This window comes from Bombina bombina, chromosome 4, assembly GCF_027579735.1.
Source record: "Bombina bombina isolate aBomBom1 chromosome 4, aBomBom1.pri, whole genome shotgun sequence".
Lineage (NCBI taxonomy): Eukaryota > Metazoa > Chordata > Amphibia > Anura > Bombinatoridae > Bombina > Bombina bombina.
Window position 1 is genome coordinate 836,039,418 of NC_069502.1, and position 26,708 is coordinate 836,066,125.

Below are 26,708 nucleotides of genomic sequence, written 5' to 3' on the forward strand. Positions count from 1 at the left end.
TGGTGCTACCAACCTGCTTATATTTTCCCGCCTCTAGTTCTTCTTCCAAGAGTGATATCCGAAATCATCATGGAACAATCATTTGTATTGCTGGTAGCTCCAGCATGGCCTCACAGGTTTCTTGTTCGGATGTCCAGTTGCCAACCTTGGCCTCTTCCATTTAAGCCAGATCTTCTGTTTTAAGGTCCATTTGTTTCCATCAGGATTTCAAATCATTAAATTTGAAGGTATGGGAATTGAAAGCCTAGTGCTTAGTCATAGAGGTTTCTCTGACTCAGTGATTAATACTATGTTACAGGCTCGTAAATCTGTTTCTAGAAAGATTTATTATCGAGTTTGGAAGACTTATTTTCATGGTGTTCTTTTCATAAATTCGCTTGGCATTCTTTCAGAATTCCTAGAATTTTTTCAGTTTCTTCCGGATGGTTTGGTTAAGGTTTTGTCTGCAAGTTCCTTGTAAGGACAAATCTTTGCTTTTTCTGTCTTATTTCACAGAAAGATTGCTAAACTTCCTGATATTCATTGTTTTTAACAGGCTTTGGTTTGTATCAAGCCTGTCATTGAATCAATCTCTCCTCCTTGGAGTCTTAATTTGGTTTTGTGGGATTAACAGGCTCCTCCATTTGAGCCTATGCATTCTTTGGATATTAAACTACTTTCTTGGAAAGTGTTGTTCCTTTTGTCCATCTCTTCTGCTAGAAGAGTTTCTGAATTATCTACTCTTCATTGTGAATCTCCTTTCTGATTTTTCATCAGGATAAGGCGGTTTTGCAGACTTCATTTAAATTATTTCCTAAGGTTGTAATTTCTAACAACATTAATAGAGCATTTGCTGTCCCTTCCTTGTGTCCTAATCCTAAGAATTCTTTGGAGAAATCCTTCCATTCTTTGGATGTGGTAAGAGCTTTGAAATATTATGTTGAAACTACTAAAGATTCCAGGAAGACTTCTAGTCTATTTGATATCTTTTCTGGTTCTAGGAAAGGTCAGAGTGCTTCTGACGTTTCCTTGGCTTTGTGGTTAAGCTTTGGTTTCATTCAGCTTATTTTGGGTCGGGTCAAGCCCCGTCTCAGAAAATTACAGCTCATTCTACTAGATAGGTCTCCACTTCGTGGGCTTTCTAAGAATGAAGCTTCAGTATATCAGACTTGCAAAGCAGCAACTTGGTCTTTGCATACATTTACTAAAATCTACCGTTTTTTATATATTCGCTTCTTCGGAAGCAGTTTTTGGTAGAAAAGTTCTTCAGGCAGCTGTTTCAGTTTGATTCTTCTGCTTATGTTTTAAGTTTTTTCTTTTTCATTTAATGAGAATTAACTTATATTTTGGGTTGTGGATTATTTTTTCAGCGAGAAATGGCTGTATATATTTTTATCCCTCCCTCTCTAGTGACTCTTGCGTGGAGTTCCACATCTTGGGTATTGCTATCCCATACGTCACTAGCTCATGGACTCTTGCTAATTACATGAAAGAAAAGATAATTTATGTAAGAACTTACCTGATAAATTCATTTCTTTCATATTGGCAAGAGTCCATGAGGCCCACCCTTTTTGTGGTGGTTATTATTTTTTGGTATAAAGCACAATTATTTCCAAATTTCTTTGTTGAAGCTTTTTACTCCTTTCTTTATCACCCCACTTCTTGGCTATTCATTAAACTGAATTGTGGGTGTGGTGAGGGGTGTATTTATAGCCATTTTGAGGTTTGGGAAACTTTGCCCCTCCTGGTAGGATTGTATATCCCATACGTCACTAGCTCGTGGACTCTTGTCAATATGAAAGAAATGAATTTATCAGGTAAGTTCTTACATAAATTATGTTTCTTATTACAATATACAAGATTGAGAATTTTTCCTTTTTTCATAAAAATTAGAAATCAAAAGTACAAATATATATTTTTTGTTATATTTCAGCACAATGCATTGTATGCAGCTAGGGGGACTATCCTAAACCAGACAAGGGATTTTGAAAGGCTCTTGCACTTTTGATGTTAATATAGAGGTTCGCTGTGTGCAAAACATGAGAATACTTTCTCTCGCATATGAATTTTCTGTTGCGCAATAAGTTGTAACTAATAAACAAAACATTTCCCTCTTTAAGGACAGAGAAATCATTTCTCTCCTGTATGAAGTTTTTGATGAGTAACAACATTTCATTTGCTGGTAAAACATTTTCCACATTCAGAACATGAAAATGCTTTCTCTCTTGTATGAATTTTCTGATGTCTAATTACAGCTGATTTCTCAGTAAAACACTTTCCACATTCAGAACATGTAAATGCTTTCTCTCCTGCATAAATTTTCTGATGTGTAGTAAGATTTGATTTCTGAACAAACCATTTCCCACATTCAGAACATGAAAATGCTTTCTCTCTCTCCTGTATGACTTTTCTGATGTTTAATAAGAGTCGATTTCTGAGCAAAACATTTCCCACATTCAGAACAAGAAAATGCTTTCTCTCCTGTATGAATTTTCTGATGGACAATAAGAGTTGCTTTTGCAGTAAAACATTTCCCACATTCAGAACATGAAAATGCTTTCTCTCCTGTATGAATTTTCTCATGTGTTATAAGAGTTGATTTAAGAGCAAAACATTCCCCACATTCAGAACAAGAAAATGCTTTCTCTCCTGTATGAATTTTTTGATGTCTAATAACATTTGATTTCTTAGTAAAACACTTCCCACATTCAGAACATGAAAATGCTTTCTCTCCTGTATGAATTTTCTCATGTGTTATAAGAGTTGCTTTCTGAGCAAAACATTCCCCACATTCAGAACAAGAAAATGCTTTCTCTCCTGTATGAATTTTTTGATGTCTAATAACATTTGATTTCTGAATAAAACACTTCCCACATTCCGAACATGAAAATCCTTTTTCTCCTGCATGAATTTTCTGATGTCTAGTAAGAATTGTTTTCTCAGTAAAACACTTCCCACATTCAGAACATGAAAATGCTTTATCTCCTGTATGCATTTTCTCATGTGTTATAAGAGTTGATTTCTGAGTAAAACATTTCCAACATTCAGAACAAGAAAATGCTTTCTCTCCTGTATGAATTTTCTGATGTCTAATAACATTTGATTTCTGAGTAAAACACTTCCCACATTCAGAACATGAAAATCCTTTCTCTCCTTCATGAATTTTCTGATGTCTAATAAGAGATGATTTCTGAGTAAAACACTTCTCACATTCAGAACATGCAAATTCTCTCTCTCCTGCATGAATTGGCTGATATTTAGGAAGAGTTGTTTTCTCAGTGAAACACTTCCCACGTTGAGAGCATGAAAATGCTTTCTCTCTTGTATAAATTTTATGATGTGTAATAAGATTTGATTTCCTGGTAAAAAAATTCCCATATTCAGAAAATAAATTTTCCACGTTGTTGCTTTGATTTTGAGTAAGATTGAAACAAGAATCTGTATTTTCACCATGGCTAGGACTAGGATTACTGCAGTTTGTAAATTCACCTGTTGATAAGAAATGCAATGGGATTAATGTTAGTTATTAATGATACAATTATTAAATTTTGAGGACATTTCAACTGTTATGAATTAATTCCTACAACAACAGGGATAGGCTATGACCCATACACATTTCCCTAGCTTCATGCTTAATGCTTAAGGAAGGTATACTAGACATGAAAGAATATTTTTATTTTATAGCAAACATTAAAAAAATCATGTAATAAATAAAGATCTAAGATCCTAATATTGTACAGATGTAACAAAACACATAAGAATCTCTAACACAATCTCTCTTAGCGAAAAAAACCCCCAAAAAACTAAATGCTACATAGAAATGAAGAAATAAAACACCTTTCATCTGCCACTACCGTAGTTTTACTAAAGGTGTCTAATTTTTTTTGTTTATTCAAAACCTTTAAAAACCTACCCCAGCATAACAAAACAGTTTTCAAGTCTATTTTAAAGTGATGATAAATTCTCTACCTTTTTAAAAACAGATTATGAATGTTAATGATATTTTAGATGTAGTTTCATTCATCAGTTGTAATCAAGATGCCCTATAACTTACTTTTTAATGTAGATATAAAATTCAAATGTCCTGTGCTCCGCTGCCCACTTTAAAAGTCAATTTTCTGAAAGTTAACTGTTTGAATTCTTGTCCAGTGCCATATGGGGAGAGTGCTGATTGGACAACAATTCAAACTGTTAGCTCATAGAAAAATTGACTTTTGATGTGGGTGGTGGAGAGCCGTGTATTTGAATTTTATATTTGTATTAAAATGTAAGTTAGAGCACATCTTCATTACAACTGATGAATTAAACTCTATCTAAAATATCACTAACATCCCGGATCTGATTTTAAAAAGGGGAGTGTCACGAATACCTCAGGATTTAGCTGCAGACGGGTTAATTCTGTTTAGCCTGTGAGTTTACAAATATTAGTTTTTTCAAAAAAAATAACTGTGTCCTGGGTTTGTTTGTGTTTTCTTTGAAGTGCCAGGAGTCTCATAAATACTTTGTAGTATACACAGATTAGAGCTTTATGGCTCAGACTGTCAGCAGAGGGCATGATGCAAAACAGTGCCTCAGTCACAGAAACTGATAAGGTCAATAAAAGGACATTGGGACAATGTAGATTTGTGTTTAAAACATGTTATGACATTAAATGAAGGGAAATATGACAACCCTGACATGTTTGGTATCAAATTGATTCTCCCAATGAAACTAAGAGATTGCCTGTCTATATATATGAAAATAGATTTACCTAGCAGAAATTATAGTGTGTTCTATAATTTCAAGCAAATACTTAGTTTATTGAAGGTCATACAAGATAAGGGGGGTTCATAGCCCCTGCCCAGGGGGTGTGGTCAGGCAAATTGATCTCTGGAAAATATGTATAAGAATCTTTTGTTTTAACAATAAGATTGTCATTCTTACAAGGGGAGCTGTTCTACAGAGTAAGGACTATTGCTTCATGCCAGTCCCCAGACGCAGATCTTGAGACTAGTAAAGTATTCAATCTGTTTTTCTCCTTTTTTATTTTAAGAAAACTGTTTGCTTGTGTGTAATTTTATTTGTAACAACTTTTTATTAATAATGCATTGTGCATAATAATTTTTGGCATAATAAATAATTCCTTTATTAAGTTTTGGCCTTTGTCTAATAATTGAACCACGTTACTGAAAGGACTGGAGTATTAGAACTGTATATTTTAGGTTATTTTCTGCTAAATTGTATTCTGAGAGTGTAGATATTTTTTTTATAAGATTTTAGTGCTTGTGGATTTTCTAGTGTGAAAATCCCGGTAATAAAATAAATTGTTTCTTACAATTTCCAAAGGCTAAAACTCAGTGCATTAAATAGTCACACATTCTTTTCTATTTTATTTTTGCTATGGAGACATATGAGCAGAGACGCTGGCACTGTTATGCCAGGAGCGTGATATTCCAACTCGTGGAAAGAACAGAGATGGACTAATACAAGCTCTTTTTGAATATGATAACAACCAAGCCACTCCAGCTGGAGCCTCGGGAGAGGTGTCTGCAGCTGGGGGCAGCGATTCATCAGGATCTGAGGATTCATTTGACTGTTATTTGCAAACTGTTCTGAAACATATGGGCTCAGTGGATGCAAGTTTGCACATGGAACTGATTACAAAATTTTATGAGAGTCTCTGGCAGCTGAAAGACAGGCTGCTGAATGACAGGCTGAGAGTATCAGCTACAGCTTGTACGGTTGGAGAGAGGGATGGTCTCACCTGTTGTTAGTAAACCTAGAGACCCACCTGTTCCCAGAGTGCATGCAGAGAATTTTCCTCTGGAGAAAGATGGCGATTTGGATATATTCCTGCATAGCTTTGAGAAAGTTTGCAGACAGTTCCAGCTGCCAAGGGAGCAGTGGGCCAAGTATCTTACCCCTGGTCTCAAAGGTCCTGCACTGGAGGCTTTTGCTGAACTACCCCCAGAGTTTGATCAGGATATGATGCCATCAAAGTTGCACTGCAGAGGAGGCATAATCTTACTCCTGAGGTGTACAGGAAGAAATTCCATTCTCTGCAGAAAGGTTCGTCAGAGAGCTATACTGCCGCTGTTGGAAACTTGATGACAGCCTTTAAACAGTGGATCAGAGGGCTAAAGATTGCCACTATAGAAGAGCTGCAAGATCTGATGGTGAAGGAGCTATTTATGCAGCTGTGCCCAGCAGTAGTTCAAGAATGGGTTTTGGATGATTGTAAACCCATAACAGCATTGGAAGCTGGTGAGCTGGTTGATTTTTACACAGCCAACAGGTCACCAGAGAATGGGAGAAAATCCTTTGTTAAGGGGGGATCCACCTGGAAAGGAGCTGCTGCACGACCCTCCCTTCACAAAACCTGTTGTGCCTTTGTTTAACGTGTCTGTTCCCTCTGGGAAAGGAGGGGTGAGTACTGCACCTGGGCGGGGGGATACCCGCAGGTGTTTTGCTTGCATCAAAGTGGGCCACATCAGCTCCACTTGCCCAGAGAAGATTAGCTTGGAGCAATCAGCTGGAGGGGGTAATCCCTCAGAAGTACCAGCATCTGTTTTGTTTGTTACACGTCCAGAGGAAAGAAACCAGGAGAACTTGCAACCTGTGCTTGTCGGAACTAAGGTAACACCTGGGCTTCGGGAGACAGGTGCTGCAGTGACTCTTGTACGTCCAGGGCTGGTGAGCTCTAAGGACATTATTCCTGGCAGGACTGTAGCAGTTAAAGGGATTGGGGGAATGAAACTTGCAGTGCCTATGGCACGGGTATATCTTGATTGGGGAGCGGGGAGAGGTTTAAGAAATGTGGGGGTATCTGAAAATATTCCTAATGATGTTTTACTGGGTACTAATCTGGGTAGATTGTTATCTCTTTATGTGCCTGACAATGCTACATGTGACCTAGAGACATTAGTTGTAGACCCTTATGTGAAAAGGGCTGTGTGTAAAAATACTCAGAGACATTCTGACAAGGAGAGAGGACAGAGTGCATGCGTACAACGTGCTGTGCCTGAACTGGGGGTCTGTGCTGAGATGTGAACCTGTAAGAGGAGAGACTGACTGGGGAGAATGACGCATAGATGGTGTGTGCCTTCATGTGATTAGACCAGCAGTATCTGCAGAATTAAAGTTAACTGTACAGCGTGAGACTGACGGGGAAGAAAGGCAGATAAACCGTGTGGGTCTGTCTGTGCCTGAATAGAGTTTAACTGTACAGGAAGAAACTGTCTGTGAAAGGAGGCAGATGAGTGGTGAGTGTCTGTGATTGAATCAGTGGATTCTATAGAAGGAGGTGAGACTGATGGGGAGAGAATGACTGGGTGACTGGGCTGCTGGATGATGTGTGCCAGTCTGTGCCAGAACCAATTGAGTCCCCCATGGAGAGACAGGATATATGGGATAAATGGCAGAAGGAAGATGCGTGCTTGTTTGCACCAGTATCAGAAAGATCCCAACTTCTGTGTGAGGATGTGAAGTGGAAGACTGACTGTGAGAGAGAGTGGGGGGAGAATGTAGCCCCCTCTATAACAGAAGCAGCAGAGCACCAGAATCCAGAGTGTGTGGGGGAGGAGGGTACAGGATACTCTTTGAGGGACCCCCAGAGTAATTGTGAAAGATTGTGGGTGACAGAGACCCCAGTAACCACAGATGTAACCTATAAACAGACTGCACACACTAGGGGACAGAGACTGACACAGACTGCAGACACATGGAGAGGAGTACAGAGAAGTGTATTTACACAGCCTCACAGTGCCATTCAGCTGCTAGGTCCCACAGTGGAGAAGAGGGGGGGGGCAGTTAGTCAACCTCCAACCAACCCTAGCAGAGTGCAGGAGTAAAGGAATTCTACTCCAGTGGGAGGGCAAGAGCCCTGGGTAGTTAAGCAGCAACTGACATCACATAATATGTTCAGAGAGCACACATTATGTAGCAAGACCCTAGGCTCCACAGACACCTCTGTAACAGGGGATGATGTGTTATTCAGGGATAAGATGCCAGCCTTATTGGGGAAGGTACCTGCAAAACCCAGAGATGCCATATTCCCACAAAAATAGTTGCAGGATTTTACTGCCAGAGAGGGAGTGTATGAGATGGTGCAAAATGTTCTTGTACTAACACCCATGAGACAGAACAAACTACAGGCTGCATGGGAGGGTCCCTGCAATATATTAAATCAGCTGGGTAGAGCGAATAGTGTCTTTTTTAAATGGAGGGCATCCTGATAGCAAAACTGCTATGTGCAATTTGTCTGGCAATGGTGTTATCGCCGCAAGGGGAAGCTCCCTTTGATACGCCTTGTAGCCACCCCCTTTTGCGTCTCTTATTGGGGGAGGTGTCACGAATACCTCAGGATTTAGCTGCTAAGGGGTTAATTCTGTTTAGCCTGTGAGCTAACAAACATTTGTTTTTTAAAAAAAAAGAACTGTGTCCTGGGTTTGTGTTTTCTTTGAAGTGCCAGGAGCCTCATAAATACTTTGTAGTATACACAAAATAGAGCTTTATGGCTGAGACTGTCAGCAGAGGGCATGATGCAAAACAGGGCCTCAGTCACAGAAACTGATAAGGTCAATAAAAGGACATTGGGACAATGTAGATATGTGTTTAAAACATGTTGTGACATTAAATGAAGGGAAATATGACAACCCTGGCATGTATCAAATCTCCTAATGAAACTAAGAGATTACCTGTCTGTATATATGAAAATAGATTTACCTAGCAGAAATTATAGTGTGTTCTATAATTGCAGGCAAAGACTTAGCTTATTGAAGGTCATAAAAGATAAGGGGGTTTCTTATCCCCTGCCCAGGGGGTGTGGTCAGGCAACTTGATCTCAGGAAAATATGTATAAGAATCTTGTGTTTTAACAAAAAGATTGTCATTCTTACAAGGGGAGCTGTTCTACAGAGTAAGGACGATTGCTTCATACCAGTCCCCAGGCGCAGATCTTGAGACTAGTAAAGTATTCAATCTGTTTTTCTCCTTTTTTATTTTAAGAAAACTGTTTGCTTGTGTGTAATTTTATTTGTAACAACTTTTTATTAATAATGCATTGTGCATAATAATTTTTTGGCATAATAAATAATTCCTTTATTAAGCTTTGGCCTTTGTCTAATAATTGAACCACGTTACTGAAAGGACTGGAGTATTAGCACTGTATATTTTAGGTTATTTTCTGCTAAATTGTATTCTGAGAGTTAATGTGTAAGTCTGGTTTTTTCCTTTGGATTTTCCCATTAATATATCATAAGTGGTGGCAGCATAGTTAGTTTAGTGTGGGTGGCATTAAAGGGGAGCTTTGGGCATTTTTTTTTAAGTCTAGTACAGACTAGAGAGTGTTGTTAACTCTTGCACCCACTGAACTAAATCACAAGCTTGACTGGTGTGGATAGATTGTGATATATTAGTGAAAGTAGAAGGGGTCTGATAACCCTTTTTGTGCAAAACAAGTGACTGGCGCAGGTTTGGTTAACCTTGGTCGTCACAGGGAGAGTTTACCATCACTTAAATTATTATTTATCTTTCACTATCTATCGAAAACGTAAAATATGCTTATCTTGTTTAAAAAAATAGTATTATTAACAAAATAGTAACAATACATAATTTGATGTGAACCTAATAAAGTGGCTGGTGAGTGTATATATGTATGTATATATATATATATATATATATATTTTTGTGACGGTCTCCGTATACCTTAACTAGGTATCTCCACCACAGGGATCCTTTTTTTAGACTGGAACCTGTAGCTGTAGAGCGGGAAAAGTGATTTAGCAGGAGCCCACCCTAATAATCAGACAAGACCAGTATTAAGGTGAAACACGAACAGCCTTTATTGGGAAAAACACACAGCTTATATACACATTCCTATCTCGATAAGAGTCTTTCTGATCCCAAGATTCCCGCACCTCCATAGGAGCCATATGAATGTAGAGATTCCACAATATCTAGGTTGTAAGTTTGGGGTGATCCAGAGGGAGCGGCGGCTATTCCGGGGTACCATTGGAAAGCCCCCAACCCCCAGATGTCAGAGTCCAAAAAGTTACATGATCCGTGGCTGGGGGTCGCAGCGGCAGCCTGGCAAAGGTTTACCTAGGACCAGCATGAGGTAGCGAGGTGTACAAAACCCCTGGTTCCTGAGTGAGCTTCCTCTTAGCAATCACCCCAACCCATGCCCATCCACTGTCTGACAAAACCCCAAAAGAGCGGAGCTCTGGGGCAAAGGGCCGCCGAAGCGAACTAGGTTGAAGTTCAGGTGAGATCTCTATCGAGTCCAGCCGGCTGAACCTCGATAAGGTGGGGAGGGAGATAAGCGGGGTAGCGATCAGCTCTTTCAGGGCAAAGTTCAAGCTGTGTAGTAACAAATAGAAGGGGGTCGTTGGAAACACAGTAATCCAATTATGAGGGGATGGCCTTGGCAGCATGGTATCCATGACAGTGCTCCCCCCTCATAGTCTGGCAGACACGCTAGATCCCGACGGGTCGGCTTGGGACTGTCCGGTGAGGCTATTCCAATTCAGTTTGCCGGGAGAGGCCATCTGAATTGCCATTACTCTTTGCTGGCAGATACTGAATTGTAAATTTAAAGGGCTGCAAGGCCAAGCTCCACCGCAACAGGCGTCCATTGACCCCAGAAACCCTGTTAAGCCATACAAGGGGGTTGTGGTCCATGAGCACTGTAAAAGTTCTCATGTACAGGTAGGGTTGTAATTTCCTGAGGGCCCACACCAGGGCCAAACACTCATTTTCCACTACCACGTAGGCCCACTTCCCTGGGTAGTAGTTTCCTGCTAATGTAGGCTACGGGGTGCTCATGGCCCTCTTCATCCACCTGGCTCAGTAATGCTCCCAACCCGAACATAGAGGCCTCTTTATGGACACAACAACGTTTGGATGGGTTAGGAGCTAATGCCATCTTCAGTTGCTGGAAGGCAGCATCGCACTCTGTGTTTTGTGGTTAGGTCAGTCAGGGGTTTGGCCAAGGTGCAGTAGTTGGGGACAAACGTGCGGTAATACACTGCAGTACCGAGAAAGGCTAGGACTTGGGTCTTGGCCAGTTCGCGACTGCCTCAATCTTGGCCGGCTCTGGCCTTTGCTTCCACAATCCACTCGGTGTCCAAGGTACTGGACCTCCGACCTCCCTACGGTGCACTTATTAGGCTTCAAAGTCAGACTCGCATCCCTGGTCCAGGACAGTACCTAGGTGAACCAAGTGTACCTCCCAGGTATTGCTGCAGATTGCAATGTTATCCAGGTATGCACAGGCATAATCCAGGAGGCCATCGAGGAGGCGATCTACCATTCTCTGAACCGTTGCTGGAGAATTCTTCATCCCAAACGGCATGACCTTGAACTGGTACAGGCCAAATAGGGTGATGAATGCTGACTTCGGAATAGATTCCGGGTCCAGAGGAATCTGCCAGTAGCCCTTGCAGAGATCTAACGTCGTCAGAAAGTTACCCCAGGCAATGCAGTCTAATAGCTCATCCACCCAGGGCATAGGATAGGCATTGGTTGTGGTCCGGTTATTAAGCCTACGGTAGTCTACGGAGAAGCGGGTTGTGCCATCCCGCTTGGGAACAAGCACCAACGGGGATGCCTAGGGGCTGTTGGAGGGTTTGATAACTCCCGTATCAAGCATCTACCTAATTTCACTGCACATACTTTGCCTAACTGACTTGGGGACCCAGTACGCCGGCTGCCGCAAGGGGGTCTTGTCCTGGGGTCTCCACCCGGTGCTCCGGTACCGTGGTGTACCCAGGGTCTGTGCAGAACATGTCCTGTCAGCTCTCTATACATGACAGAGCTCCCCCCTCATAGTCCGGCAGACCCGGCTAGATCCTGACGGGTCGGCTTGGGGCTGTCAGTTTGCCAGGAGAGGCCATCTGCATTGCCATTATTCTTTTCCCGGCCGATACTGAATTGTAAAGTTAAAGGGCTGCAAGGCCAAGCTCCACCGCAACAGGCATCCATTGTCCCCAGAAACCCTGTGAAGCGATACAAGGGGGTTGTGGTCCATGAGCACTGTTAAAGCTTTCCTGTATAGGTAGGGTTGTAAGTTCCTGAAGGCCCACACCAGGGCTAAACACTAATTTTCCACTGCCATGTAGGCCCACTTCCCTGGGTAGTAGTTTCCTGCTGATGTAGGCTACGGGGTGCTCATGGCCCTCTTCGTCCACCTGGCTCAGTACTGCTCCCAACCCTAACATAGAGGCATCTGTATGGACACAAAATCGTTTGGATGGGTTAGGAGCAGCCAGGATAGGGGCAGAAGCTAATGCCGTATTCAGTTGCTGGAAGGCAGCCTCGTACTCTGTGTTTTCTGGTCAGGTCAGTCAGGGGTTTGGCCAGGGTGCTGTAGTTGGGGACAAGGCCTTGATGCGGTCCAGGACAGTACCTAGGTGAACCAAGTGTTCCTTCCAGGTATCGCTGTAGATTGCAATGTTATCCGGGTATGCACAGGCATAATCCAGGAGGCCATCTACCATTCTCTGAAACATCACTGGAACATTCTTCATCCCAAACGGCATGACCTTAAACTGGTACAGGCTGAATAGGGTGATGAATGCCGACTTCGGGGTAGATTCTGGGTCCAGAGGAATCTGCCAGTAGCCCTTGCAGAGATCTAACGTCATCAGGAAGTTACCTCAGGCGATGCGGTCTTATAGCTCATCCACCCGGGGCATAGGATAGGCGTCTATTGTGGTCCGCATATTAAGTCTACGGTAGTCTACGCAGAAGCGGGTTGTGCCATCCCGCTTGGGAACAAGCACCAACGGGGATGCCCAGGGGCTGTTGGAGGGTTTGATAACTCCCGTATCAAGCATCTCCCTAATTTCACTGAACATGCTTTGCCTAACTGACTTGGGGACCCAGGGTCTGTTGGAGGGTTCTACTGATAAGCATTAAATAGCTCCACTTATTTGACTAGGGTAATTAACCATATAGAATCAAACAGTATGTGGATAAAGAATTTTGCTCTGAGTGTTATCAACAAGAACATTTCTTCGTGATTCAACAGCTACTAAATTATTTCTGCTGATCTCCTACAGTCTTGTGTTTGAGCCATCCCTAATCCGCCTGTACATTTAAAGCAGAATTGTAGTTACATTAATATCAACAATAGTAATGACAGAGTGCTTAACTCACTGTGCATTTGTATGTATTGCACAATATTGTTAAGTTATAACACTCACTACTATAATAATAGTGGCCCATACCAGAGGCCCCAAAATTGATCAACAGTATAGTTATGAGCCCCTTGAGTCATTGAGATACGTAACTAAACTTGCTACATAAAATTAAAAACGCAGGACACCCAACCATCCCACCATTCCTCCATTAACATGTTTCGCCTTTGTCAAAAGTGGAGGCGCCGCACAATTTGCAGCCTTTTATCCACTTCCTGTCTTGTACAACTCCTCCTATTTGTGACGTCAGGATCAGCTAATACAAAGGATATCTCAGAATCAGCTAATCCGAAGGCTATCTCAGTCATCATATCATATTGGTGGATGAATGGTCGGCCGGCATATGCTGTGACTTATTATATATCTATATCAAGCACATCACTTCACTGATAATGTCTAAAGGGATAGCTAAATAATAAGATACATATCTTAGAGACCCTGATAATTTGCATGTCTTACGTTATTGCCTTTGTCATATACAGAATTGTTTCACATTAAATAAAGGACATTTTCCTATATCAAGGTCCCTTACTTGTGGGCCTGGAGCTGACATACCCATGTTTGTTAAATTAATCTCAGTACAGCCTAGCTATCAATTATACAGTGTAGCTATATATAGCAATGTCAGTCCAAGCTTGTATTTAGGCCTCTGGGTGCTAGTGTTCCCAATGTAAATATCCATCTTGATTCATTCTGGAGAAGCATTCTTGCTCTATCCCCTCCTCTGTATGGTACCGGGATATGGTCTATGATTGTGTAGCGTAAATCATTGACCTTATGTCCTGCATCCAAGTGCCTGGCCTTTTTATTTAGTGTTGTTCTTATGGCTGTTCTGTGATTAGCCATGCAGGTTCTGAGTGTGTCCACCGTTTTGCCCACATAGAATTTACAACATTGACAGTGGAGTAAATATACTATCTGGGTGGTGGTGTAGGTAACTCTGTATTTCAATTAGTATTTTTTATTTTTGTAGGGGTGGTGGAAAAACTTTCCTGTAGTAAACCCATTACAGGTGACACAACCTAGGCATCTGTAGCATCCCTTTGTTTGATGTAGCCAGGTAGTTGCGTAACAAAGTCTGTGATCAGTATGGATTAGGTGGTCCCTGAAGGATTTGGCTCTCCTGTAGCCCACCCTTGGTGGTCTTTGTCCCTTGAACGGGAGATTTTTTATCTGTTTCCAGAATTGGCCAGTACTTCTGAATTGTTGCAGCTGTTCTTTGATCCCCGAATGTATAGGTGAGAGTCATAGTTAAAGGGTCATCAGCTTCTTTTTCTTTTGTCCTGTAGGAAAGAATGTTGCGTGTCATCCTTAACTCTACTTCTACTTTCTGTCAACAGTTTTTTGCTGTCCTCTTATTCTGAATTTTTGTTTCAGTTCTAAATTGTTTTTCTTTATTCTCCAAATCCATGTTGTTTCTGATAACCCTCTTCATTTGCGATGTTGGTAACGCTTTTTTCAATGCTAGTGGGTGACAGCTCTCCGCATTGAGGAGATAATTTTTGTCTGTTGCTTTTCGATATAGAGTGGTTTTCAGTTTTCCATCCCTCTTATACACCCTTAAGTCCAAAAAATCTATCATTTTGGAATTTCTTTCCATTTTGAACTTGAGTGTTGTATGCATCGAGTTTAACTCCAGAAACCAAGTATCTATTTCTTCCTCTGTTCCATTCCAAAAGTATGAACATGTTATCAATGTGCCTTTTGTACATTATGATCCTGTTGTCCATAAATGCATGTGTGCCTTTGGTTTCAAAATCAGCCATGTATAAGTTTGCATATGTCGAGGCCACGTTTGACCCCATGGCTGTTCCGGCAATTTGTAGGTAATACTTTTGTTCAAACCTAAAATAGTTCAGTTCTAGGCACATTTGTAGTAATTCCAAAATGACTTCCTTGGATGGTCCTGTATATGGATATCTCCTCAGTTGTCTCCTTATGGCATTTATTCCCTCTCCATGCGGAATAACTGTGTATAGGCTAGTAACATCTAAGGTTTCTAGCAATGTACTTTCTTTAATGTTTATGTTATTCAATATTCTTATCATGGCCGAGGAGTCCAGTATGAAGCTGTCTATGTTGCATACCATAGGTTGCAATATTGTATCTAAGTATGTTGCTATTGGCTGCTATTATGAGCCTATGGCCGAAAATATTGGTCTCCCTGGGGGAGACTCTAGGTTTTTGTGGATTTTAGGAACTGTATATATAGTACTGGAATTCTTGGATGTTCTATTGTTAAGTATTTCCAAATTTCCTTTGAAATATAGTTATCTTGTTTGGCCTTATTTAATACTCGGTCAATTTGTTGTTTAACTACCCTGGTTAGGTTGCCTGATAATGTAGTATAGGTATCAGGTTCAATCAGTTGTTGTATGATCTCTCTCTGATAATCCTTATAATTAATTATGACCAGGGCTCTCTCTTTATCTGCTTCATGAATTATGATGTGTTGTTGAGAGCTTCTCATTCACTTGTGGAGAAATTTGTTCTTCTTGTTGTTACTGAATCAGTATTCCGTAATTCTTAAGATAGTGTCACGGGGGCTGGACTGCAGGAGCTAAACCCCTACCCTCTCACCCCTGTTTCTCAGCGGGTTTGGGCTCCTCAGAGCATCCACGATCTCTGGAAGCTTTTGGTTGCTTGTTTTATCACACTGAACATGTCTTGAAAGAGCTGGTCTCTAACCGTCACACCCCTCTTCTGCTGGCCGGGATCCTGGAACTCCCAGTCGGCCACATCACGGCCAAACATCCGCTATCTTTAACCCTAGTTGCTCCAGCAGCCCTTTGCCACAGAACTCCGCTGTTTTGGGGATTGGTAGCCCCAAAGGAGGACAAGAGGTGGGGGAAGTACCGGAGGGGAGCTACTGGAAGTGCCGCCACATCCCCAGGATCACCCTGAAACTGCAACCCCTGAGTCCTGGGATTCTGTGGGACTGTGGCTGCTATGGAGGCGCCGGTCTGTCTGGAGTGGCGGGAATGGGGGGAAAATTGTGGGATTGTCTGTATAAATGTTGTGTGTTTGTCCCAATAAACTGTTCTTCTTTTTTCCACCTAAATGCTAGTTGTCTAGTTATTTGGCTGGGGATTGCTAAAATCACTTTCTTTCCACTACTTAGCAGCTGGTTCCAGGTGTTAGGTGATTGTTGCGGTGGAGCTACCCAGCCAGGGTAGCCGGTAATCCGTCACAGTGCGGTACTCCGAAGGGTCGAGCTGAAAGCCCTGTTAAAGCTTGAGGAGGAGTAGCGGGTAACAAGAACAAGGATGTGATCACTCTTGAGCTGATGGAGTTTGATAGGTCGGATGAGGCGGCTGGGAAAGGCCATCACGACCCAGACAGTGACCTGTCTAGCACAGCAAGTACAGCCTCCACCCAAGGGACTACCACATTGGACATACAGCAAGAAGTCAAATGGTGGTTGTCTCTGTATACCACCCGGCCGTCCGACGAGGCCATCGCCAAGAGAAGAGTATTGGAAGTCACTCAAGTCAAACTAGCTGAGCTCCACAGAGCTGCAGGGGGGAGCCCAGCATCTACTTCCCAGCCCGATCCCCAAAGTTAACGTATGAGGCATTTAAAGTCTTCAAGGAGGAGGAAGACAATATTGACTGCTACTTACAAGTTTTGAGACCCAGTGTGCGCGCCAAGAAGTGGCCAGTGCCTACAGGGTCTCCATTCTGCTCTGCAAACTGGTTAAGCACTGGATGCCCTACACACCGTCCCTGCTGAGGAACAAAGGGACTACGACAAGGTCAAGGACCGCATCCTGACCCAGTATGGTCACACTCCAGAGGCCCACCAACAGCTGTTCCAAGAGCTCAAGCGAAAAGCGGGGCAGCCTTTACACGGAGTGGATACATCAGTTCACCCTTGCCATGGACTCCTGGTTTGTGGGGTGCAAAATGACCCCCTTGGCAGAGGCTTCCCAGCTGATTCTGCTAGAACACTTCTACGGGGGTGAGGGAATGCGTCTGAGATAGGCGACCTGAAACAGCAGATCAAGCTGTTTTTTTTGGCGGACCAGTACACCGATGCCCGGCAGCAGTCGGCCCCCAAGCCCTGGACGACCCCCTGCTCCACTCCAGCTGGCCCTCGCTACCCAACCGCTCCCTGACAGCATCAGACCCGACCACCTCCAGTTCCGCCGGCCGGGTTCAACACGTCTTGCAAGTGCTTCATCTGCAGACAGGTCGGTCACATCCAGTACCATTGCCCGACCCAGCCCAGCCCCCCCTCCAAACCCCAAACCAGAAAGCCCCACCGACCCAGTGGGTAAAAACTCCTGCGAGGATCTATCAATCCGCTGCCCACTACGAGTACACAGAGGACCCTACCGGGTGGGCAGGTGAGGAGGTTAGGGTAGTGCATGAAGTGTGTTTTGCCATGGTTGATAATCGCGGCCACCATCTACAGGATGTCTGGGTCGATGGACAGGCAGCCAAAAGATTAAGGGACACTTGCGCCACTATCACCCTGATCCAACCCCACCTTGCCCCCACCTCCAGCCCAGCTTGGAGGACCCTCTCCAAGTCCCCACAGACCTTGGACACCTGCACTGGGATGCAGGATCCCAGGATGTAGAGGTGGGCGTTATGCCCAAGCTCCCTGCCGAGGTCTTGTTGGGAAACGACCTCGGCCACCTGACTTCTGCTTATGTGGGGGAACCCCCCGGGAGGCTTACCCAGTGATTACATGCCAGCAAGCTCAACGGCCAGCCGCTACCCCTCACCCCTGGATCCAGGTAAGACAGACCATCCGGACCTCTACCATACCCCAACCTCCCGACCCAACTCTTATCCTTCTCCCTGATCAACCTTCTTGGGCATTTCCTTCCGACTTTGCCCAAGAGACCTTGCGTGACAAAACCCTGGCCGCATATAGATCCCAAGTAGGCTCCGACCCCCAGGGCCCGATGAGGAGCGCCAATGGGTAGGGGGCTCCTATACCGGGTTATCAAGCGGAAGAAGGGCCCGGTGCCTAAACATCAGCTAGGTCTGACTTGATGAGGATAGGACATGACATACCCCTGGCTGGGCATTTAGGAAAGTCCAGGACCCACCAAGTATAGCCCAGACATTCTTCTGGCCTGTAATCAGTGCTGATATTAGGGAGTACTGTAAAATGTGTGGGGTATGCCAGAAAGTAGGGAAAACCGGGGACCAGTCTAAAGCCCCCCTCCACCCTCTCCGCATCATTGACGAAGCGTTTAGCAGAGTAGTGGTAGACATAGTGGGTCCATTAGCCCAGCCCAGTCCCTCAGGGAAGAAATAAATCCTCCCTGTAGTGGACTATGCCACTCGGTACCCAGAGGCAGTCCCGCTGGCTAATATCCGGGCCGAGACAGTGGCCGATGCCCTGCGCCGGATATTCACCAGGGTGGGCTTCCCCAGGAGATAATCTCTGATCAGGGAACACAGTTCACTGCAGAGGCTACTAGACATCTATGGGAACTGTGCGGGATTGAGCCCCTGCACAGCACCCTGTACCACACTCAGACTAATGGTTTATGCGAAAGGTTTAATGGGACTTTTAAACAGTTACTGAGAACATTCTCAGCCACGCATAAGGACTGGGAAAGATTTCTACCACACCTCCTTTTTGCATATAGAGAAGTGTCCCAGGAATCCACAGGGTTTTCCCCTTTCAAACTGCTATATAGTAGGAAGATACGGGGCCCAACACACCTCATCAGGCGGCATTAGGAGGGGAACACTAGAGAAGAGGGGCCCTCCATTGTGGAGTACGTCCTCCGCCTCCAGGATAGGCTAAAGGAGAGAACCTCCAAGGCACGCAGCGCAAACAGAAGAGATGGTACAACAGCAATGTTTGTACACAAATTTTGAGTGTAGGACAAAAGGTGCTTGCCCTGAAGCCTGTCAAAACATATAAGTTACAGACTTCCTGTCAAGGACCCTACCGGGTGGTGGAGCAGATAATCAACACCACCAACCTGGTAGCCAAATGGTAAGATGGACGAGTCCAGAGGACCTTCCATGTGAACATGTTGAAAGCCTATTCAGATCGGCCCCAGAAAGTAGCTGCTATATGTACCCCAGCTCGGAGAAATGACAAGACAGAGAGAACAAGTATGCCAGCTACTAGAGAAATGACAAGAGATGTTCTCTAACCTCCCCGGGTACACCCCGGTAGCACTCCACCGGGTAGAGACCCCAGGACAGCCCCCCCCCTGTGCCAGGCCGCTTACAGAGTCCCAGAAGCAGTCAGAGACAATATGCATCGGGAGCTCCGGAGAATATTGGACAAAGGTGTTGTTGAACCCTCCAACAGTTCCTGGGCCTCACCGGTGGTGTTGGTACCCAAGAAAGATGGGACCACCCAGTTCTGCATTGACTATCGTAAGCTCAATGACAGAACCACCACTGATGCATACCCCGAGTCGATGACCTGTTGGATGGAATCACCCGGGACAACTTCCTGACCATCCTCAACCTTTGTAAGTGGTATTGGCAGATCCCCTTACACCCCGACTCCATTCCCAAGTCTGCCTTCATCACCCCCTTCGGCCTATACCAGTTTAAGACCATGCCGTTTGAGATGAAGAATGCCCCGGCCACGTTCCAAAGAATGGTAGACCACTTGCTGGATGGCCTTCAGGACTACGCCTGTGCGTACCTGGACAACATTTCCATCTATAGCGACATCTGGGAAGACCATTTGGTCCACCTAGGCGTCGTCCTAGATCGCCTTGGAGCCCCTGGGCTAACCCTGAAGCCTGATAAATGCACCATCGGATGCTCAGAGGTCTAGTACTTGGGCCACTGAGTAGGCTGTAGAAAGCAGCGACCTGAGCCCGCTAATATCTAAGCTGTGGCTAACTGGCCCACACCTCGGACAAAAACCCAAGTTTTAGCCTTTTTATGAACCACCGGGTATTAACGGCGGTTTGTTCCCAAATACAGTGCCCTGGACGAACCCCTGACTGACCTGGCCCGCAAGTGCCTTCCCCGGCAGGTCCTGTGGTCCCCGGAGTCTGAGGGACCTTTCAAAGCTTCAAAAATGCCTTAGTCTCTGCGCCAGTACTGGCCGCACCAAACCCGGCACAACGTTTTTCTGTCCATACAGATGCATCCATGTTCGGGCTGGGAGTAGTGCTAAGCCAGGTGGATCAAGAAGGACAAGACCACCCCATAGCCTACATCAGTAGGAAGCTGTTACCCAGAGAAGTAGGCTATGCGGTGGTGGAAAAAGAATGCCTCGCCCTGGTATGGGCCCTCAAGAAACTACAGCCCTACCTCTACAGCAGGCCCTTCACCTTCCTCACCGATCACAACCCCCCTGGTTTGGCTTAACCGAGTGTTGGGGGACAATGGACGCTTGCTAAGGTGGAGTTTAGCCCTGCAGCCCTTAAACTTCAACAACCGTCACACCCATCTTCTGCTAGCCGGGCTCCTGGAACTCCTGGTCCGCCCCATCATGGCCAAACAGCCGCTAACTTTAACCCTGGTCACTCCAGCTTCCCTTTGCCCAGGAACTCCACTCTTTTTGGGATTGGTAGCTCCTAGGGCGGACAAGAGGTGGGAGAAGTACCAGAGGGGAGCTCCTTTGAGAACCGGGGGTTTGGACACCCCTACCTCTATAACTTCCACGGACTGTATCTCCGGACCCCAGAAACGAATCACGCCGCTTTTTGTCATTTTTCAAATGACATCCTGGAAGTGCCGCTACTCCCCCGGGATCACCCCAAAACCGCCACCCCTGGGTCCTGGCATTTTGTAAGACTGTGGCTGCTATGGAGGCGTTGATCTGTCTGGAGGGGCGGGAATGGTGGGAAAATTGTGGGATTGTCCAGTGTCTTATCAAGATGAGATTCTGTATAAATGTTGTGTGTTTGTCCCAATAAACTGTTCTTCTTTGTTCCACCTAAATGCTAGTTATTTGGGTGGGGATTGCTAAAATCACTTTCTCTCTGCTACATAGCAGCTGGTTCCAGGTGTTGGGAGATCATTGCGGCGGAGCTACCCATCTGGGATAGCCGGTAATCTGTCACAGATAGCATTCTTGTAAATATCTTTATGCTTGGATTATTGCTGTTTGGGTCAGATATGCTTCATTTCCTTAGGGTATTGTATCCCCCTTGTTGTGGGTGAAAATGCTCTTTAAGTCTTAATGTACTTCCGAACTTCTGCACATCCACATATCTTTGGAATTCATCCCTCCTTGGGGTAGGCACAAATGATAGTCCTTTTCTGAGTACTTTACATTCAATTCAAGTGGGGTGAGTGGGTGTTCGCTGAGGTTTAAAATCAGATCCTCATCTGTCTCCCCCTTCGTGGTGGGCGTGGGGGCCTTCTTGTATTCCCCCTCCGTATAACTATAATTGATAGTTAGGCTGTACTGAGATTAATTTAACAAACATGGGTATTACAGCTCCAGTCCCACATGTAAGGGATCTTGATATAGGAAAATGTCCTTTATTTAATGTGAAAAAATTCTGTATATGACAAAGGCAATAACGTAAGACGTTCAAATTATCAGGGGTTCTGGAGATATGTATCTTATTAATTAGCTATCCCTTTAGACATTATCAGTGAAGTGATGTGCTTGATATAGATGTATAATATGTCTCAGCATATCACTGTAAATCATCATAGTATATTCAATACTAGATCGTAATACTTAGAAATGCACATGTAAATATACTATCTGTATCCAAAATCAAACACATGATTGAAATGTATTTCATTTTGATTTAATGATTTTATTATCACTAATAACAGGATCCAACTTGCGGGTTGCCTGGTGGCGTCCGGTAACTATGGAAACACACTCACCCCTGCCAGACTATGTGATGGCAGTGAAGATGTGACATTATTTGTTTATTGTCTTAGGACCGGGGTAACTCTGAAACATTACAAGTTGGAATAAAATGAATATTTTGTTTAAGACCCATTGAGTGCTACTTTCTTCATTGGATGTGTACATTGTTTATTTGGTATGCACCCTGGGAAGAAAACATATTGCTTGATGCAATAGCAGCAATAGGAGTGCTTTATCATAACCACAGAAATTGTATTACCTACAGATTCAGCACCCACAACTACAAAAAAGACTTTTGCCCTCCAAAAAAAAATTTTTTTTTTTGCACCAAAGCGGATACACACAAGAGATGGGCCATTGATAATCAGAAATATCAATACAATCACATGAGCTGATGTAACCAACACAATTGGATAACAATAAGATAACAACAGGAATAACTACAATACAAGATATTGAACATACAGAGCTATATAAAGAACATAAATCAGCCCTGTCCTTATACACAAGATAACCAATCTGTATAAATTACCGCACAAAAACATGGAGAATATCCAAATGGAAGGAGCTGCAGGAGGAATTGAGGAAGAGGATAATATAAAAGGTGCAGACACATTTTACTTTACAGAAGCAGATGTAACAAGGATAAGATTTGCTGCAATCCCAAAAAGGGATTTAATTTAAAGTACCATCGACATACATGAAAAACTATTAAAACTAAAAAGAAAAAAGGTGGACTTTACATTACATGGGAGCTACCTATCAGAGTATCACCAAAGGAAGTTCATACCCAGGGGATTTCGAATTAGAAATCTTCCAACGATTGGAAAAAAACAACCCAGATTTTTGCACCAAATGGTGCAATATACTTAATAAATGCTCCTTGGATTTGATCCTTATGGTTATGGTAATAGAGTAAGTAGGTGGACTTTACATTACATGGGAGCTACCTATCAGAGTATCACCGAAGGAAGTTCATACCCAGGGGCTTTCGAATTAGAAATCTTCCAACGATTGGAAAAAACAACCCAGATTTTTGCACCAAATGGCGCAATATACTTAATAAATGCTCCTTGGATTTGATCCTTATGGTAATAGAGTAAGTGGGTAGACTACTGATCACCACTAAGAGTGAAACTGACACCCTGGAACAATATAGCCAAAATGAACAAATTTAATATTGACACTGAACGAGACTGGTTGAAACAAATGAAGAAATAAATAAAAAAAATATGAGGATGAAATAATTGTTTTCAAAAATAGAAAAAAAAACATTTACAAATGGTGACTGTCACTAGACTAGAGGAAAGATCTACATTCAGATACAATAGGAATTGGAGACAACGGTATACTAAACCAAAGACCCTGCATATAGTAAACAGCTCTGGGAACAGTTCAGAGTCAGATGAGAATAACACAGCAAACACCAGCCAATAACAACAATACCAGGGGGTAGTCACTCGATCAGGAAGAGGACATATGTACGGAGGGGGGATACAAGAAGCCCCCCACGACCACCACGAAGGGGGGAGACAGACGAGGAACTGATTTTGAACCTCAGTGAACAACCACTCACCCCACTTGAATGTAAAGTACTCAGAAAAGTACTATCATTTGTGCCTACCCCAAGGAGGGATGAATTCCAAAGATATGTGAATGTGCAGAAGTTCGGAAGTACATTAAGACTTAAAAAGCATTTTGGCCCACAACAAGGGGAATACAATAAGAAAAGGAAGCACATTTGACCCAAACAGCAATAATCCAAGCTTAACCCCTTTGCGACCGAGGACGTGCCAGAAACATCCTAGAAAAAAAAATTACCCTTAATGACCAAGGACATTCCTGGCACGTCCTCTGGGGTTTCAAATGGTGGAAGCGATCATGATCGCTTCAAGCCGCTTTCAAGGTATAGCTGCCGGGAGACGGGTGAGCGGCCCATCGCTGACTAACTTCCAGCCAGCAGTGTCGGATCATACCCCTGTGCGTGCGGAAGCGTGCACAGAGTGGGGGGCGTGTTCGCGCACGTGTGTCCGCGTGCGCCCGCGATCTGCACTTATGTAAATTGTAGTCTTAGTGGGAGCGGGTGTTGAGGGTGGGAAATTATGTTTTAAAAAGAGATCTGGGAGAGGGGGTAGCTACACTACAGAAAATAATATATATTTTACGCAATGGCACATTATTTTGAAAAGTGCCAGTACCCAAAATGGCACCAAATAGTGAGAGGGTTAGAGAGCTGTTTGGGGGGCTCAGGTAGGTTGGGTGGTAAGGAGGGATCCTACACTGCACAAAATATATAATTAAAAAAAAAACCTAACTGGTAAACTTTCTGCCAGTACATAAGATGTCAGGGACAATTGTGGGGTGGGGGAGGGAAGAGAACTGTTTGGGAGGGATCAGGGGGTGGGATGTGTCAGGTGGGAGGCTGATCTCTACACTAAAGCTAAAATTAACCCTTCAAGCTCCCTACAAGCTACCTAATTAACCCATCACTGCTGGGCATAATACAAGTGTGGTGCGCAGCGGAATTTAGCGGCCTTCTAATTACCAAAAAGCAACGCCAAAGCCATATATGTCTGCTATTTCTGAACAAAGGGGATCCCAGAGAAGCATTTACAACCATTTGTGCTATAATTGCATAAGCTGTTTGTAAATAATTTCAGTGAGAAACCAAAAGTTTGTGAAAAATTAGTAAAACAGTGAACAATTTTTTTTATTTGATCGCTTTTGGCGGTGAAATGGTGGCATGAAATATATCAACATCGGCCTAGACCAATACTTTGGGGTGTCTACTAAAAAAATATATATACACATGTGATGGGTTATTCAGGGATTCCTGACAGATATCAGTGTTAAAATGTAACTTATGCAAATTTTGAAAAAATAAATGGTTTGGAAATAGCAAAGTGCTACTTGTACTTATTGCCCTATAACTTGCAAAAAAGCAAATAACATGTAAACATTGGGTATTTCTAAACTCAGGACAACATTTAGAAACTATTTATTATGGTTGTTTTTGGTGGTTGTTGATTTTAGGGGTCAAAGTTAGAAAAAGTGTTTTTTTTTTCATCATAATTTATAAAAAAAATATAGTAAATTATAAGATATGATGAAAATAATGGCATCTTTAGAAATTCCATTTAATGGCAGGAAAAACGGAAGGAAAAACGATATATAATATTTGTGGGTACAGTAAACGAGTAAGAGGAAAATTACAGCTAAACACAAACACAGCAGAAACGAAAATTTGTGCTTACCTGATAAATGTATTTCTTTTTTGACACGATGAGTCCACAGATCATCTTAATTACCAATGGGATATTCACCTCCTGGTCAGCAGGAGGAGGCAAAGAGCACCACAGCAGAGCTGTTAAATAGCTCCTCCCTTCCCTCCCACTCATTCGACCGAAGTTAGGAAGAGAAAGCAAAACCCAAGGTGCAGAGGTGTCTGAAGTTTACAATAACCCACAACCTGTCTAAAAGAGCAGGGCGGGCTGTGGACTCATCATGTCAAAAAATAAATACATTTATCAGGTAAGCATAAATTTTCTTTTCTTTTTTTAAGACACGATGAGTCCACAGATCATCTTAATTACTAATGGGATTCAATACCCAAGCTAGAGTACACAGATGATACGGGAGGGACAAGACAGGGAACCCAAATGGAAGGCACCACTGCTTGAAGAACCCTTCTCCCAAAAGCGGCCTCAGCCGAGACAAAAGTGTCAAACTTGTAAAACCTTGAAAAAGTGTGAAGAGAGGACCAAGTTGCAGCCTTGCCAATCTGTTCCACAAAAGCATCATTTATGAACGCCCATGAGGAAGCAACAGCCCTCATGGAATGAGCCGCAACTCTCTCTCTGGAGGCTGCTGTCCCGCAATCTCATATGCAAAACGTAAGATACTCTACAGCCATGTTACATCATCTGTGGGGAACTATCTATATAAGAAAAATAATTTTTGTCAAATTATAAAAATAATTCATTTGATGCAGGAAATGCATTTGGAATCATTTTGGATATAGGACATTTTGGCTAGGATTTAACACACAATTTGCCAGGGAGTACCCCTGCTGTTTTGTAAACTCAGATAACAAAAAGCATGTGTCCAGGAGTCACCTGAACAGGATTTACCTGGGGGCTTTGTAAACAGAACAGAGACACCATTTAATAAAAACTAAAAAAAATAATTAGATTACCAGTTGGCCAGGAACAACCCCTACTGTTTTGTAAACACAGAGCAGAGAAAACTTTGTTCCAACTCAAAGGGTGGAGTCCCCTTTGTCTAGAGCAGAGCTTTCCAAACTTTTCATGTTGGTGACACACTTTGTAGACCTACATCATTTCGCGACACAGTAATTCAGTTGTACTAGCAAAAAGGAGGTTAAACTAACTTGTTTTAAAATATACGACACATACATAAATTATATAATAACAAAATGCATTTACAAGTAACAGTATGTATGTGCAAGAATTTAAAAAAGATTAATAACACCAATAGCTATTTACTATTTTAATGGGATGTATGAGGTTGATGGGATGAACACAGTTTTGGAATGTTTGGTGTAATATTAGATAAAGACACTCACATTTCATCATCAAGCATTTTTAAGCTTCCTATCCATATATCAAGATCAGGAGCAGCAATGCACTACTGGGAGCTAGTTGCAAAAAAATCCCACTGACTTCTAACTTCAGCTCAGCGTTTAAGCTGCAACACTCAGAGCTCTGCGAGTCCGACTGACTACTGCCCATGCTGCAAACACACTGCTGT

At 43.2% G+C, this 26,708-nt stretch overlaps 1 protein-coding gene across 1 annotated transcript in view; it reads right to left on the reverse strand.

Annotated features, from left to right (window-relative positions):
- Positions 1-1,802: 1,802 nt before the first annotated feature.
- The window catches only part of LOC128657194 (gastrula zinc finger protein XlCGF26.1-like), a 94,914-nt gene continuing 70,008 nt past the window's right edge, over positions 1,803-26,708 (reverse strand). The window contains exon 5 of the mRNA XM_053711446.1: positions 1,803-3,468. Coding sequence (XP_053567421.1) covers positions 2,348-3,468 — 1,121 coding nt within the window. The 3' untranslated portion in view covers positions 1,803-2,347. The remainder of the gene's footprint in view (positions 3,469-26,708) is intronic.